The sequence below is a fragment of the Tursiops truncatus genome, chromosome 10 (assembly GCF_011762595.2).
Source record: "Tursiops truncatus isolate mTurTru1 chromosome 10, mTurTru1.mat.Y, whole genome shotgun sequence".
In the NCBI taxonomy this organism is placed as follows: Eukaryota; Metazoa; Chordata; class Mammalia; order Artiodactyla; family Delphinidae; genus Tursiops; species Tursiops truncatus.
This window is the reverse complement of record NC_047043.1, coordinates 50,306,716-50,321,681: the sequence shown is the minus strand read 5'-3', so window position 1 is coordinate 50,321,681 and position 14,966 is coordinate 50,306,716. Positions and strand designations below refer to the sequence as shown.

At 49.5% G+C, this 14,966-nt stretch overlaps 1 protein-coding gene across 12 annotated transcripts in view; it reads left to right on the top strand.

The window, feature by feature from the left end:
• The window catches only part of OSBPL10 (oxysterol binding protein like 10), a 376,374-nt gene that overhangs the window by 336,363 nt on the left and 25,045 nt on the right, over positions 1-14,966 (top strand). For 11 of the 12 annotated variants that reach the window (XM_073810946.1, XM_073810944.1, XM_033864521.2 and 8 more), the window contains one exon: positions 5,473-5,622. The exons of the other annotated variant lie outside the window; for it this stretch is intronic. In XM_073810946.1, the coding sequence (XP_073667047.1) occupies positions 5,473-5,622 (150 nt within the window). The remainder of the gene's footprint in view (positions 1-5,472; positions 5,623-14,966) is intronic. 12 annotated transcript variants of the gene reach the window in all.

Here is a 14,966-nt window from a genome sequence, read left to right as displayed (position 1 = left end):
GACACGTCATTTCCTGGTTACTCTTCTGCCTGCCGCTGTGATACAGACGTAGCTCTCATTTGAGGGTATCTGAGGGTGGTGATGCTCTGGGTCTTCTTCCCCGCTGCCCACCTTTCGCTGGCCCCCAGAATACCAGAGAGTCTTCTTGACACGGCTGTGTTCCCCCCTTTTCCTGTAAGGACGATATCTGGGCTACGTTGGGTTCTTGCGTTCAATGCCAAGGTTCTTTGGGATGGCACAACCCACCCGTGCCTCCATGCCAAGGTACCAGCGTGCGGGGAGAGATGCCAGGCTTTAAAAATGATTGAGCTGAAGTGTGTTCGCTGCCAGAGGAGAATGTTCATTCTCTAGCCGGCTTTGTATCTTGGTCCGGTAGAATTTCAGGAGGGTGGTGGCTAACATGAGCTCAGTGGATTATGTTTTTCTGCTGAAGACGTTGTTTAGTTAAGAATACCTCTTACCTGGCAGAAGATGGCTATAGGAGTCCATCCCGATCCTTGCTGGAAGAGACCCCTCACACCTGCATGTCTGGGTTTTCAGGGCTCTTTGTGGAGCTGCTCCCCACCCAACAGTGAAAAGGCTTTTTGGAAGGCTGCGTAATGCCCAGGCCTCTCTCTAATGCCTTGAGTCTCAGGGTTCAGCCCTTTAAGACATTAGGTTAAAGAGGATGTTAGTACAATAGATCCAACTGCTTATACTGGCCCCAGCTGTCTGAGGGCCAGGTCTCAGATAAGAAAGAAGGAGAGATCATTGTGAAGAGAGAAGTACACCGTCTGAGGAAGGGAAAATAGGGAGCGAGGCCTGGGAAAGGGGGGTGGGGTGGATTTGGGAGCGTGGGGGTGGAGTGAGGCCTCCGACAGGGAATTGAATGGACTCTAAAGATAAATGTCTGTTTCCTGGGGTTTTTTTCCTGGAACTGACTCCAACTGTAATTAAATCACGTATGTGTATTGAATAAAAGAGGTTGGAATTTCAGTCTTGCTTGGAATTTGCATTTGTATTGAAGAATTAAAATTTTGTGAAAAAGAAGAGACGCTAAGAATGTTCAGTGTCTCCCCTACACCGGTGTCCCCCTTGACAAGACTGCTGGACCCACGTAAACCTAACCCAAGTCACGGTGTTGCTTCTGGCTTTGGTCCTTGGCCGGTGGAGGAGCTGCCTCCTATCAGATAAGGAGTAGAGGTTGGTGGTAAAGCAGGGGCACGTCTGCAGGTGCTGGGACCGTCTTTGATTCAACCACTTCCCACCCTGAGAGCCCATCTCTGTTCCATGACCCTTCAGACCTTGAGATCCTGCAGACCTTGCGAGGCCTGAGGTCAGCCCTGGACAGATACCCTTCTAAGAATCCATGGAGAGCAGGACCCTCTCTCCGTAAAATGCCCAGACACACAATTTGTATATGAAATGTCAAGGGTATGGGTAGGTATCTTAACGAGTGTCCATAGGGCCCAGATTAAGAATCCTTGCTTTAGGGCCCAGGTCACTGCTGAGCTACCAGGGGTGCCCCTGGACCCCAGCTGCCAGGTGGCCTTTTCCTGTCCATCACCTTTGCTTGTCCATCCCCCCACCATTTGCTAACAAGGCAAGAGTCACTGGATTGTTGTAGCACCCCATGTCCTGCGGTACTCATGTGGTAAGCAATACTGAGTCATAATTTTTTGTTTTTATTAAAAACCTCTTTTTTCCAAAGCCTGCTTCTCTTTACAACATATTCTAATTCCATTTTATCTTCACGTTTGTGTACATTTTTACGGTTCGGGCTGGCTCATTTGCAAAGCTCTCTGGGGAACGGCAGTATTTAAAGATTCTTCTTGCTTGAGTCTTAGGAACTGTCTCAGTCTTAGGAACTGTCTCAGAAAATAAGAAAAAGCCATTTCTTATTTTCAGTTTTCTTCTGAGGTGGAGAAAGACCGTTCTGCCACCTTTGATCACCTCAGGACGGTTGTCATCACTTTACAAGCAGAAATCCATTGGTATAGGAGGGCGTGGGCATACAGGGGTACCCAGGAGAGGAGCAGAACTTGATGAGCTGGGGGGGTGAGGATGTGATGAGCATGTGGGCCTGACTGTGGAAAGCAGACTTGGATCCACTGACCGTTACCGTTGTTGTGGATTTCACATCAGAACAGCAGAATCTGCAAACCCTTGACCCTAAAAGGGAAGGTTTTCTGTCTTTAAAACTCCATCTAAGCCTGGTTCTTCGAAATCTCCATTTCTCAGAGCCCCTGCTAACCATGGGTGCTTTGCGGGTGCCCACAGATTGGCGTTTACACGGCCAGTTGACCTCCTTCAGACCGACGTGCCCTGTTGGGAACCCCTACCCTCCATCCACGTGCCCCCATTTTGGACCCACACCAGAGGGTGGTCTCACCTTCTGCATATGGACTTGAGTTCCAGTGTGGGTGGAATTGGGGGTGTCCTCTAAGACGTTCACTGACAACGTGATGAATGAAACCAGCTTTATTTTTAAACCCTGATTATTTACTCAAGGCTGGATAAGAGAATTTTTGCAAGTTTTCCAAAGCTGCAGGAGACAGAAATGTTGCTGGATCCTTGTTTAAGCTTAGGGCACCGTCTGCTAAGGGTCTGTGCCAGTGAGGGGATGTGTGTCAGGCTCCCCGTGGCCTTTCCTCTCTTGGCGGGACTTCAGGGTCCCCAGGAGCTCTGGCCGCCATTCGCCCTGGAGTGAGTCAGCTTCTGAGGCCTGTGCACCAGCCTTAATTCTCCTTGCTGGAGCCAGTGTCCCTGACGGCATCACCAGACACAGGAAACGTGACGTTGATTGAAGTGGGACAAGCTGGAGAGGTTTGTGTGCACAGTAATGTATGTTCTTCGTATGATGTGGCGGGAGCTTGCAGAAGGCGTCTTGGCTCCTGGAAATCAGGGACCAGCTGCGTTTGGTTTCCAAGGAAGGCAGACAGCAGGAGACGCTTGGTCCCTGTGGTTCGTAAGCATCTCCCTGCGAGTGTGGCAGTGGGTGGGAGGGGTGCACTGGCTTGTGGGCAGATGGGAAAATCACACTTTCAGAAGAAAGAACAATTCTTCACTTCATAAAACTTACTTGAGCTATTGATTTGCTTAGTTTACAATCAGTGCTTTGTGAGAGCAGCTAATTTCAAGCAGGAACAATTGCACTCCAGGTGGAGCTCCTTTTCTCTCTCTCTTTTTTTTTTGGTTTTTGTTTTTAATTTTTATTTTATATTGGGTATAGTTGATTAACAATGTTGTGTTAATTTCAGGTGTAAAGTGATTCAGTTATACACATACATGTATCTGTTCTTTTTCAGATTCTTTTCCCATGGAACTCCCTTTCTTGTTGAGATGTATAAGGACCTTGAAAGCTATGCCCACCCCCTTGAGTGCAGGATGGTAGCGTGATTTGCTTTTGATTGTCCTTTTTCCTGCCACACAAGATACCCAGGCCTTGCCCTCTCCTGCCCCGCTGCCCTGGGTGGAGGGGATGTCTGCTAATATAGGTGACCACCCGGCACGTTACTGCAAAGGAAGTAGCAGCTCCATCACCTTGGCATTGAAGGGAGTGTGTCTGAGCTCTCTGGCTTTGGTGGCAACTGACGGGAACTGCAAACTCACAGTGAATGGAGACAGCCACCCTTTAAAACTTGCCTGAAACCCAGAGGAGGGGGAAAGAGCAGGGAAGGTCAGGAGGGCAGGTATATGGGACGGTGGCCCTGCTTTAGCCCGTCAGACTCGTAACCACAGTGACCTTGGCTGCCATGGGCACTGCAGCACAGGAGCTGAAGCTGGAGGAGAGGTAGGCGGCTTCCAGGCATTGACAGCAAGTGCTGGCTCCTGTCCCTCTGTCTCTGATTTCCCAGTGTGGAATCAGGGTGGCCCATGGCCCCAGACTCCCCCTCTGGTTAGTCTTCTCTGGACCATGGTGGGGGTCAGGGGCCCTCAGTTATTTCAGTATATCTAGCAAAGCACCTTTCCAGTGATGTCACATAGCACACATGACATGAGTCTAGGGAACCAGGCACATGATGGAAACTTGACTTGTGGCTGGAGGAAAGCCCCATGGCCTTGGGAATAATTTGAGCAGTATGTCTATGGTAAATGTCCATTTCAACTGAAATCTTAAAAATGCTACCCCAGTGGAAAGAGCACCATATTTCCTCTGGAGTGTTGGTGAGGAAGGACAATTATAAACACCTTGATCGCTAAATAACTTTTGTGTTTTGGAAGTAGATGAGATGGTTCTGTGTAATGAGACTGAAAATGATTAGTTTTTGCTTGGATATTTGGGCAAGTCTGTATCCTTTTATATTAAAATGTTTGGGCTCCCGTGTTTCTGTATGTTAAGTTCATTAGTAATTACCAGTCAGCAGCAATTAGAAACAATTACGTAGTGTTTTGTGTAGAGTGCTTTTGCTGACATAGAAACAAGTACTATGAGAACATACATAAATGAAGAATGGTGAATAGGATTATTTCTTTCAACAGAATTGTGAGGACAGCTGTAATTGTAGCCAGAGTTCTTGGTAATTAGGTATTGGAAAATTATGCGCTCAGCAATCCACCTTGCATATTTTATTAACTTGCCTGCTTCCTCTGTAATTTGGAAAACTGGAATCAAGCAACTGAATGAATAAAACTTGCATCAAGGAACGTGCAGGGTCTGTTAGCCAGGTTGAAGCTTAGCATTATTATAAAATTTCAGACTTTTTCTTTACATTTTCATTTTTGTTTCCCTCCATAAATTAATGCCAGCACTGAGCCTTTTTTTTTTTTTAACTTGCTGTAGTGATATTCACTAATGGGAATAGAAATAATTTCAGAGTAAATTTTCCCATAAATAAGGTAATGTCAGTTTCTGGGGTGTCTGACTTTTGCTTATAAACAGAGAAATTTACGTTAGCTATAGTGCTCTGGGTTGTACAAGTTAACAGGAGAATATTATTTGGGAATAGCCAAGGTGAAGGGACTCACACTTGAATATTATAGTTAGTTTCTTAGAGGGCAGGAAGCTTTCTTGTCAGGGGAGGTGCTTAGGCTAGAAGGCTCACTCACAGGTGAGGGGAAGATGAGAGGGCTCCTCAGGTGCTTAAAGGTGGGGCCTGCACCCCAAAGATCGTCTTCTGGGCTTCCCTGGTGGCGCAGTGGTTGGGAGTCCGCCTGCCGATGTAGGGCACGCGGGTTCGTGCCCCGGTCCGGGAAGATCCCACATGCCGCAGAGTGGCTGGGCCCGTGAGCCATGGCCGCTGGGCCTGCGCGTCCGGAGCCTGTGCTCCGCAGCGGGAGAGGCCACAACAGTGAGAGGCCCGCGTACCAGAAAAAAAAAAAAAAAAAAAAAAAAAAGATCGTCTTCTGCCCACGGCCAGGAGGACCAGTTTATGGAGAAACTCTATCTGGGCAGGCTTGGGCTCTCTGCCCTTGCTAAGCACATGGGTTCGGTGCTGTGCTTCTAGCTTCTCAGGACCAGGCTGGTGATTTTTACTGATGATCTCGTTTTAGCCAAACTCAGGCCCCGAATTGGTTTTGTCAGAAGATGAGAAAAGTGACACTGAAGATCAGGAAGAGACAGAAGTGGGTGTCATGGAGGATCAGCGCAGTGTAATCCTTCACCTCATTTCTCAGCTCAAACTTGGAATGGATCTGACCAAGGTAGGTGGGCGTGTCCCCTGGGGCTTGTGGCCAGTCGTCTGGGTGCCTTCTGTCCCTCACAGGCTTTCCCGCTCGCTCGGGAGACTGGGGATGCAGAGTGGGGAAGGGTCAGAGCTGCGGTCAAGTACGGATGTTCCGGGGATTATTGGAAAGGATATTGTATGTAAATGATCATCCCCAGGGCATGAGCCTTGCGTTTGCTTCTCTGGAGGAGCTGCGATGCTTCAAGGGCAGGGAAAGCACACAAGATGATAAGGACAATTCAAGATGGGATTTCTTTGTCTCCTGCTGTGTCCTAGAGAGGATTAAAGGTGACCTAGAGAGATGGACGTGGCGCATTGGCCACAGAGAGAAAACAGGAGGAAGGAAATGGTGTGGGCAAGAGTGAGGCTGCCTCCACCTGCACCACCACCACCACCACCCCGGCCCCACCCCCCCACCCCGCCTCTGGGCACCTGGCTGCCTCCTGTTGCTGGCTGTCATTGGCCTTAACCCCATTGATGATCCAGACCTCGCTGCCCACGTGGAGAGCTGTGTGCCCGCTGGTTGGTAGACGCACAATAACTCTTGTTGGTGCTGCGCCCATCCCGGGAAACCTCATCGAGAGGACCCAGCATCCTCCACGCTGGTGGCCGGGCGATGGCCCCCGTGGAGCCTTCCCCGCCTCCGGGCAGTGGCTTCGTTCTGGAGGAGAGAGGGAAGGCCGCTCTGCGTGCAGCTGAGAGGTGTGTGGGCATGGGGAGCGTTGTGGGTGGTGGGAGTTACCTGGACTCGGCTGTCCAGCCCACCTGGCTTCCCTTGCCCGTCCTGACGCTGATGCCGAAAGCTCGGCTTCTTTGCACTGGTGCCAAATCGAATCTTGGAGACAGAGTTTTGGGTGAAGTAGAAAAGAATAGCTTTATTGCTTTGCCAGGCAAAGGGAGACACAGCGAGCTCCTGCCCCACAAAACTGTGTGTCCCAAACCGGGAGGTAAGGAGTTCAAGGGTTGGGTTGCTGATAAGGATCAGGGTGTGTGTGTGTGGGGGGGGGCCTGCACGCCTCCAGTCTGGCCCCAGGTGGTCTTCTCTGGAATGAAGAATGCTAACATTTTCCATTTGTTGAGGGTTTTCTTTCTGCAGAAGTGTTCAAAGACATTGTTAATGTTTATCCCTTGAGGCTGAACGGGGACCCTGCCCCAAGGCTGCACTATTGTTTCCTGACTGCTCCTCCCTTGTCTCTGCTTCCCCTCCCTTCCCTGATAAGCAACTGTTTGAAAGGCTTCCATGCCCTGGAGCCCCACAGGGTCCTACTCAGTTTCGGTAGGTGCGGTAGGTGCTTCGTGATTAGGAGGGAGGGACGTGACCATGGGAAGGGTGTGCTGGCAATGAAAGTTCTGGATCCGGAAGGCCTACTTGAAATGGTTGGAGCCCCTGAAGGCGCAGCCTGGGGAAACTGCCTTGAGGGTCGTGGGCTTGTTTGGCTGCAGGGAAGGGGCTGGATTCCACAAGCTCAGCTTGGCCTGGAGGCCAGACCAGCGAGAGGGAGGGGGCGGGTGAGACAGGCTCTTTGAAGAGGAAAGCGACAACAGGGAGCCTCAGAGGGGACAGAAAAGCCTTTTCTTGGGGGTGTTCTCATGGGTTTGATCATGAGGGAGTCTAACGTCCTGGGAACCTGCACTACTTTCCATGGGATTGGGGCGCATGCTGAGCAGTGTGACCTGGAAGGTTCCCTTGTCTCCCCTTTCCCTGCCCTCTGCTCGGGGGCTCCACACACCAAGCTGACATCCTGCTGCCTTCCCTTAATTTCTGTCTCCTGGCCATGTAATTTGCATCCTTTTTGCTAGAAGAATCCTTTAAGTGCTTGCCTTTTAAAAAGCCCCCCCTCTGATTCCTGTCTGAGTGTAGACCACTCAGAAGGAGCTTTGAGTGAAGACCTGGGGGCTGGAATCTGGGCTGTGACATCACTAATTTGACCCCAAACCATGTTTCCAAACTCTGGTTCACAGCCCGTTTTGTGGGTTGTAAAACCAGTTTAGTGGGTCAGATGATCATTTCTAAAAAATGAAATAAAATACATTAGAAAACACCAGAGTGTACAGCAGGTGAAACTTTTTAGTTGTGTTGATACGTGTGTACTGGGTCACCATGTGAAATATATTTGCATCGTGGATCATATTCTATAATTCAATGTAGACTCCTGAGTGATACAGGAGAGACACTGTCAAGAGTAACCGAAGTTGCCCAGGTCAGATGTGGAGAAACCCAACAGCACTGAGGGGACTGCATGACGGCAGGTGGAGTGTCTCAGAGACATCACCTTCTGGCTCCTGTGTTTTATTTTTTAATTTTTTTATTTGGCTGTGCCGCACGGCATGTGGGATCTTAGTTCCCTGACTGGGGATCAAATCCATGCCCCCTGCAGTGAAAGCTCGGAGTCCTAACCACTGGACCGCCAGGGAAGTCCCTCTTGTTTTAAAATATGGAAATCATGAGAAGTGTACATCGCCTTTTCCTAAAAGAGCAAACGTGTTTATCCAACAGTCAGCTATCAGAAAGAAAAACTTTTCTAATCTATTGTTCATTAACTTATTTACTGGGAAGAAGCTGTTATTCAGAAACCAAGGGAACATTTGACAAGCTGAAATACTTGTGAAAGGAAGAGGGAAACCTTTTATTGTCCCATGAGGCTTTTGGGCTTTCGTTGCCCTGCCCTGTAAAAATGTTGATGAAATTGTATCTTCCCCTTTTTAAAAAAAATTTTATTGAAGTATAGTTGACTTACAATGCTGTGTTACTTTCTGCTGTACAGCAAAGTGATTCAGTTATACATACATATATATTCTTTTTCATATTCTTTTCCATTACGGTTTATCATAGGATATTGGATATAGTTCCCTGTGCTATACAGTAGGACCTTGTTGCTTATCCATCCTATATGTAATAGTTTCCATCTGCTAATCCCAAACTCCCCCTCCATCCCTCTCCCCACCCCCTTCCCTTTGGCAACCACAAGTCTGTTCTCTATGTCTCTGAGTCTGCTTTGTTTCATAGATATGTTCATTTGTGTCGTATTTTAGATTCAACATATAAGTGATATCATATGATATTTGTCGTTCTCTGTCTGACTTACTTCACTTAGTATGATCATCTCTAGGTCCATCCATGTTGCTGCAAATGGCATTATTTCATTCTTTTTAATGGCTGAGTAATATTCTATTGTCTACATGTACCACATCTTCTTTATCCATTCATCTGTCGATGTACATTTAGGTTGTTTCCCTGCCTTGGCTATTGTATATAGTGCTTCTGTGAATATAGGGGTGCATGTATCCTTTTGAATTATGGTTTTTTCCAGTTATATGCCCAGTAGTGGGATTGCTGGATCATATGGTAGCTCTACGTTTAGTTTTTTGAGGAACCTCCATACTGTTCTCCATAGTGGCTATATCAATTTACATTCCCACCAGCAGTGTAGAAGGGTTCCCTTTTCTCCACACCCTCTCCAGCATTTGTTATTTGTAGATTATCTCTTTCCTTACTGTCTCTTCTTGGCTCTTGTCTGTGTCATTCAGTTAAGCTTGTGCTAAGCTGGCAGTGGACGAGCTTGGCCTGAATGGCACTCGGTTCGATGAGCAGGCACCCTGGAGAGGTTACCTTCCACGACTTGAGGATGAAGCTTTGATCTCTCCGTAAAATAAGTGCGCAGCCCCATCTTTGTGGAGGTGTCCAGCACAGCTGCATTCCCAGGTCACCAGCCTCACTGGGCCTTGAGTGCTGTATTTTGCTTTAGTTCATTAACCGTGGTCAGCAGTTTCCTGGGCAGGTGACCAGTGGGGTGGTATAACATCCCATGCTCAGAAGCATCCCAGGCTTGGTTTACTGCTCTGCTGTTGCTGTCTTGAAATTCTTAATCATTTCGAACAAGAGGACTTGCATTTTTGTTTTTCACTGGGCCCCCCAAAGTAGGTATCTGGTCCTGCCTCCAGAAGCACCTTGGTCTGTCCTCCTTCCTCAGTTGTGGTTCCAGAAGCCCAAGTTGCTGGTGAATTCCGCCACTGGATAACCTGCTACAATTGCACAAATCATGGGTAGCCCAGGAAGGAAAATGAGGGAAAAAGGAGGAGCCACAGAGATGGAGGGCACAGAAGGGCTCTTTGACAAAGGGACATGTAGGTTGAGCCTGAAGGGTGAGTGGGCAGTAGTGGAAGGAACTAGAGGAAGGGCATTCCTGGTGGAGGGAACAGCATGGGCGAAGCCAGAGAGTGAAGGCGGTGAGGCTGGGGGGAGTGTGTGCTGGCGGGGCATGGGGGAACCTGGAGTGGGGTCTAGGGTTAGATCTGCAGAGCTTTGTGGGCCGTTGAAGGAGGGTGAACCTGATCCTGAGGGTGATGGGAAACCTTTGGAGGCCTTGGAGCAGGTGGGAAACATGTGTTTTTCAGAGTTGCTGCCCTGATAATTTGTGGGCTTCAGGGAGGGGGTGCCCACAGGATGCAAGGTTGAGCTTGGGGGTTTATGACGATTTTTACCGTGTTTTCAGGGCTATGAAAGGCAGCTGTCAGTAACGCACGTGCTCTCTCATCTAACAAGTACTTATTGAGTACTACACCTGCCAGGTACTGTTCTAGGTGCTGGGAGTGCAGCAGTGAACAAAACAGTTAGAATCCACGCCTCACGGAGCTTGTGTGATGGTGGAAAGAGACAGACAAACTAGAGAGAGAAAAGAAAAGAATATGGAGATGCAAACACAGTGGAGAGACACAGAGCATGGCGGGTGGGGATGGAAAGCTGATGGGGCCGGTGAGCCTCTTAGATGAGCCATTCAGCGCAGGATTCTCCAGGTGTCACTGGAGTACAGGCAGGTGAAGATGAGGAAGCCAGCCAGGTGGCCATGTAGTGGAAGGCTGTTCGGGCCAGCGGGGGCAGTGAGTGGACAAGGCCCAAGGTGGCCCTTGCCTGGCATTTTGAGGACGAGCAGGGAGCATTGTGTCTGGATCAGAGTTGACCCGCGTGGGTTGGCAGGAAATTAAATCGGCAAGACAGCAGGGGCTGGATCGGAGGGCCTCGCCGGACATCGTGAGGACTTGGGGTGTTGCTGTGGATGTGGGTGGCTGTCAGAGAGTTGTGAACAAAGGAATGCAGGGCTTTCCTTGTATTTTAAAAAGATTGTTTTGACTCTTTTGTAGAAAGTAAACTGGGACAGGGCAAGTGGGGTGCAGGCGGCAGGGTCAGGGTGGGCATAGAGGAGGTGACAGACAATGGCAAGGGCAGTGGCAGTTTCTGGATGTACTTAGAAGACGTGCCAGCAGGCTACAGGTATCCTTTTTGCATGTGGTTTGGTTGTAAGGTATGAGCAAAAGAGGAATAAGGAATGACTCTAAGATTTCAACCTGAGCAACTGGAATAATAAACATTAGAGCTGCTGTTTGTTTCAGTGACCTGTTGCTGAGGGACTGACCACCCTAAACGAAGTGGCTTAAAATAACCATTTTATTTATGTTCACAGTCTGGGCTGGGCTCAGCTGGGTGGCTCTTTTGCTGGTCTTGCCAGTGGTCACTCATGTGCCTGTCGTCAGCTGGTGGGCTGGTTGTAGGCTGAACGTGGCTGGGACAGCTGGGCCTCTCTCTCCTCATGAAGTCTTGTAACCTTTCTGTCTCCATGAATCCTTCCCACATGGTCTGTCCAGCTGGGTTGCCAGACTCTTACACAGTGGCTCAAAGCTCCCAGGAGGGCCAAACTGGGTGCTGATAAGCCTTGGGCCCCAAACTGACACTGTCACTTCCACTCTGTTGATTAAAGTGCCACAAGGGGACTCTTCAGGGGTGTGAATTCCAGGGGCTTGGGTTCATCGAGGGCCACCCGTGGAGCAGACCACCGGCGCCGCTTACCAAGGGGGGAGAGGCTATGGGAAGAGGAGGTTGGGGTGATGGGGGGATATCCCAGATTCAACCTTGGGTCTCTTGGGTCTGAGGGATCCATTCAGTTCTGCATCCAAATTGAGAGGATGTGTAGGCAGCTGAGTATAGAAGCCTGGGGTTTGTGAGTGAAGCTTGGGTACCAGTTTGGGAGTGAACAATGTGCAGAGGGTGGTCCAACTCAGGAGATGGTAACCCCCCTTTAGGGAGTGAGTAGAGATGTAGGGGGAAAGTCCAAAGGCCGAGTCCGGGGAATCTCCAGTATGTGAAGGCTGGAGAGATGAGAAGGGTCCAGCAGAGGAGACTGAGGAGGGTCAGCTGGGGGGAGGGGGGGTAGGAAGCAGAGGAACATGATGACATGAAGTCACACACAGGCAGTGTTTTAAGGAGAAGGGAGTTCTCCGCTGCGAGGCACTGCTGCCAACACGCCTGCAGAGGGACCACTGCCTTTGTTTTGGTCAAAGTTTGATTAGGTGGCTTCAAGGGAGGATGGGGAGAAAAGTGGTGACAGGGAGTAAAGATGGAGTTTCAAGGAGCTTTGATGCAAAAGGGAAGCAGAAAATTGGGACGAAGCTCTGGAACAGAGAACTTTGGTTTCTGAAGATGTTTGAATGCTGATGGGAACGGTAGGTCGGGAGAGAGGGCGGGGATGCCTGCGGGAACTTGAGAGGGGAGGGGTTCTGGGATCCCGTGCGGTGCGGAGGGTCTGTCCCTAGCTAGGACAGCCCACCGTTGTAGCAGGAGGCAAGCAGCAGAGCGGAGGGGCGGGGACCCCGGGGGACCCTCAGCTCTGTGTTTACGCACGTGGTTCTGAGCCGGGACGCGCCCCAGCTGTTACCTCACTTCTGAATGTCTCTGTTTCCTTGCCTGTAAAGCAGGGATAATCCCGTCTTGCTCCCACATCTGCACAGCCACGTGTCAAGGATTCAGAGCAGTGAGGGTGATGAAGAGGGAAGGTCTGTTAGAGATTTGGGGAGGGAGGAGGCAGCAGGGATGAGTGGCCCTCTCAGGCGGAGGAAGGAGGTGGCAGGATTGCCCCTCGCCCCGCCCCGGGGCGGGGCACGTAAGGATTCTAGGTCTCGAATTTAAAGTGAGACCAGCGAGCATGTGTCTCTTTTCTCCAGGTTAAGTTGAGCTGCCAGGTTGAGGCTCGGAGAACGTGAGGAGGTGGATTAAACCAGGGTTGGGGTTTGCTGGCTGACCCCCCAGAGGGAGAGAGGGCCGAGGGGCCACAGGGTGGTGGTGGTGGCAGATCAAGGGAGTGAGTGTCAGGTGGGGCAGGGATGCCATGCTGGGCGTGGAGGGAAAGGAGGCGACAGGGGATGGTGGACGTGATGGGGTCGTGGGGCTGGGGCTGTGATGGAGTGAGCTGGACGTACCGGGTGATGGGAGGAGGGGGGTGCTTGAAATTGAGATTTCGGGGGGTGGTGGTTGTGGGGAACAGCAAGGTCCAGGGTGGGCCTGTGACCTCTGTGGATTCCTCAAGGGATTTGGTCTAAACTCAAATTTTACAGATTCAGATGGGACAGAGATCTGCTGGAAGAGGGGATCGTGAGCCCTTCCAGAAGGCATAACTGATTCCATAGAGCAGGTGGGAGTCTGGGGCTGCAGACTATGGTTGAAACTAGTGCAAAGCAAAGGTGGATTGAACATTCCTTGGGTGCCCCGTGCACATCCTGTCCTCAAGGATGTTAGACAAGATTTGTACATTGAGAGAGAAGCTTGCTGAGATCGTTGTGAAGTTTCTATGATTCTTAAAGAATTATTTAAATGGTTCCAGTAGAGCTGTTTGTTGAACCAAGAGGAGACGTGGTTTGTGGTTGCCGTTTGTGTGCCCCCGGGATAGAGAATTGCCTCACGACAGACACCACGTGCCCGCCACTGGGTTCAAGGATGAGAACATTCCCATGGCCTGCGTTCCTGCTCACGGATGCATAACCCCCCCCGCCCAGGTCACTGCGTTGTCTTGTACTTCCTCCACCAGTGGCTTCTGGGTGTTATAATGATACAGTGGACATCTTGAACTCACAGCTTTTTCCTTGATTGAATTATTTTATGAGGCTGAATTTCCAGCGTCAGTCACAACAAGCACGGATTAACAGTGCTGTGCTTAAGCTCCTTCTTCTAAGGGGGGAATTTGCCCAGGTCCACGTGGTTGTCGCTGCCAAGAGATGAACCTCGGCTCACGGTTTCTGACTCTCCTGCAAGCTGGGCCATTTATTTATTTATTTACTTACTTACTTATTTATTTATTTATTTATTTATGGTACGCGGGCCTCTCACTGCTGTGGCCTCTCCCGTTGCGGAGCACAGGCTCCAGATGCGCAGGCTCAGCGGCCATGGCTCACGGGCCCAGCCGCTCCGCGACATGTGGGATCTTCCGGGACTGGGGCACGAACCCGTGTCCCCTGCATTGGCAGGCGGACTCCCAACCATTGTGCCACCAGAGAAGCCCAGGGGCCCTCTTTTAAAAAAAATATTTTTATTAAAAATAAATTTTTATTGAAGTATAGTTGATTTACAATGTTCTGTTAGTTTCAGGTGTACAGCAAAGTGATTCAGATATATATATATATATATATATATATATATTCTTTTTCAGAGGGTTTTCCATTATAGGTTATTACGAGATACTGAGTAGAGTTCCCTGTACTATAACAGTAGGTCCTTGTTGTTTATTTTATATATAGTAGTGTGTATCTGTTAATCCCAACCTCCAAATTTATCCCTCCCACCCACCTTTCCCCTTTGGTAACCATGTTTGTTTTCTACGTCTGTGAGTCTATTTCTGTTTTGTAAGTAGGTTCACTTGTATCATTTGTTTTAATGAGTGCCTTTCCTGGTGTCCCAAGCACCATGAGATGCACAGGAAGGGAGCTGGCCCTTTAAGGAAACCAGGGGGAGCATTCCGTGGGCCTTCGGCAGTGTGAATCCTCTCCTGCTCATTTTGTAAGGCTGGATTTTTACGTACTTCCCCTGGTTTCCTTAGAGGATTGCACAGGTCACTCTCAGGTGGTTTTGGCCTCCCTTCCTTGCTTGTTTGCACCGGGTAGGTTTCCCAGACTGAGACCAGAGTATTATGTAGATGACTCTCAAGGTTATTAGGTTAACCGATGTTTCTTTGGAGAAGTCGCACCTGCTCTGGCCTTCCATATCGGAGGCCCGCTGTGCTTCCCTTTGTGGGGAAGGGACGGACCATTGCTCTTTCGGGGGACCCTTTGACTTTCTCGATGTGTGATCAATTGTTTCCAGATTCTAAGATCCCCATCCAAACGTAAGTTATTTACTTCTAGATTGATGCAACTTTAGCCGTAATTAATTGTTCTCTCAATCCTGAGTGCAGATCTTCTTTTTTTCTCCTTTCCCCAAAGTAGTTTATCGTCTTAATTATGTTAATGGCAGAAAAGGCAGCCCTGACTGATGGCTCAATAAATCTGCAGTAGCGATGGCAG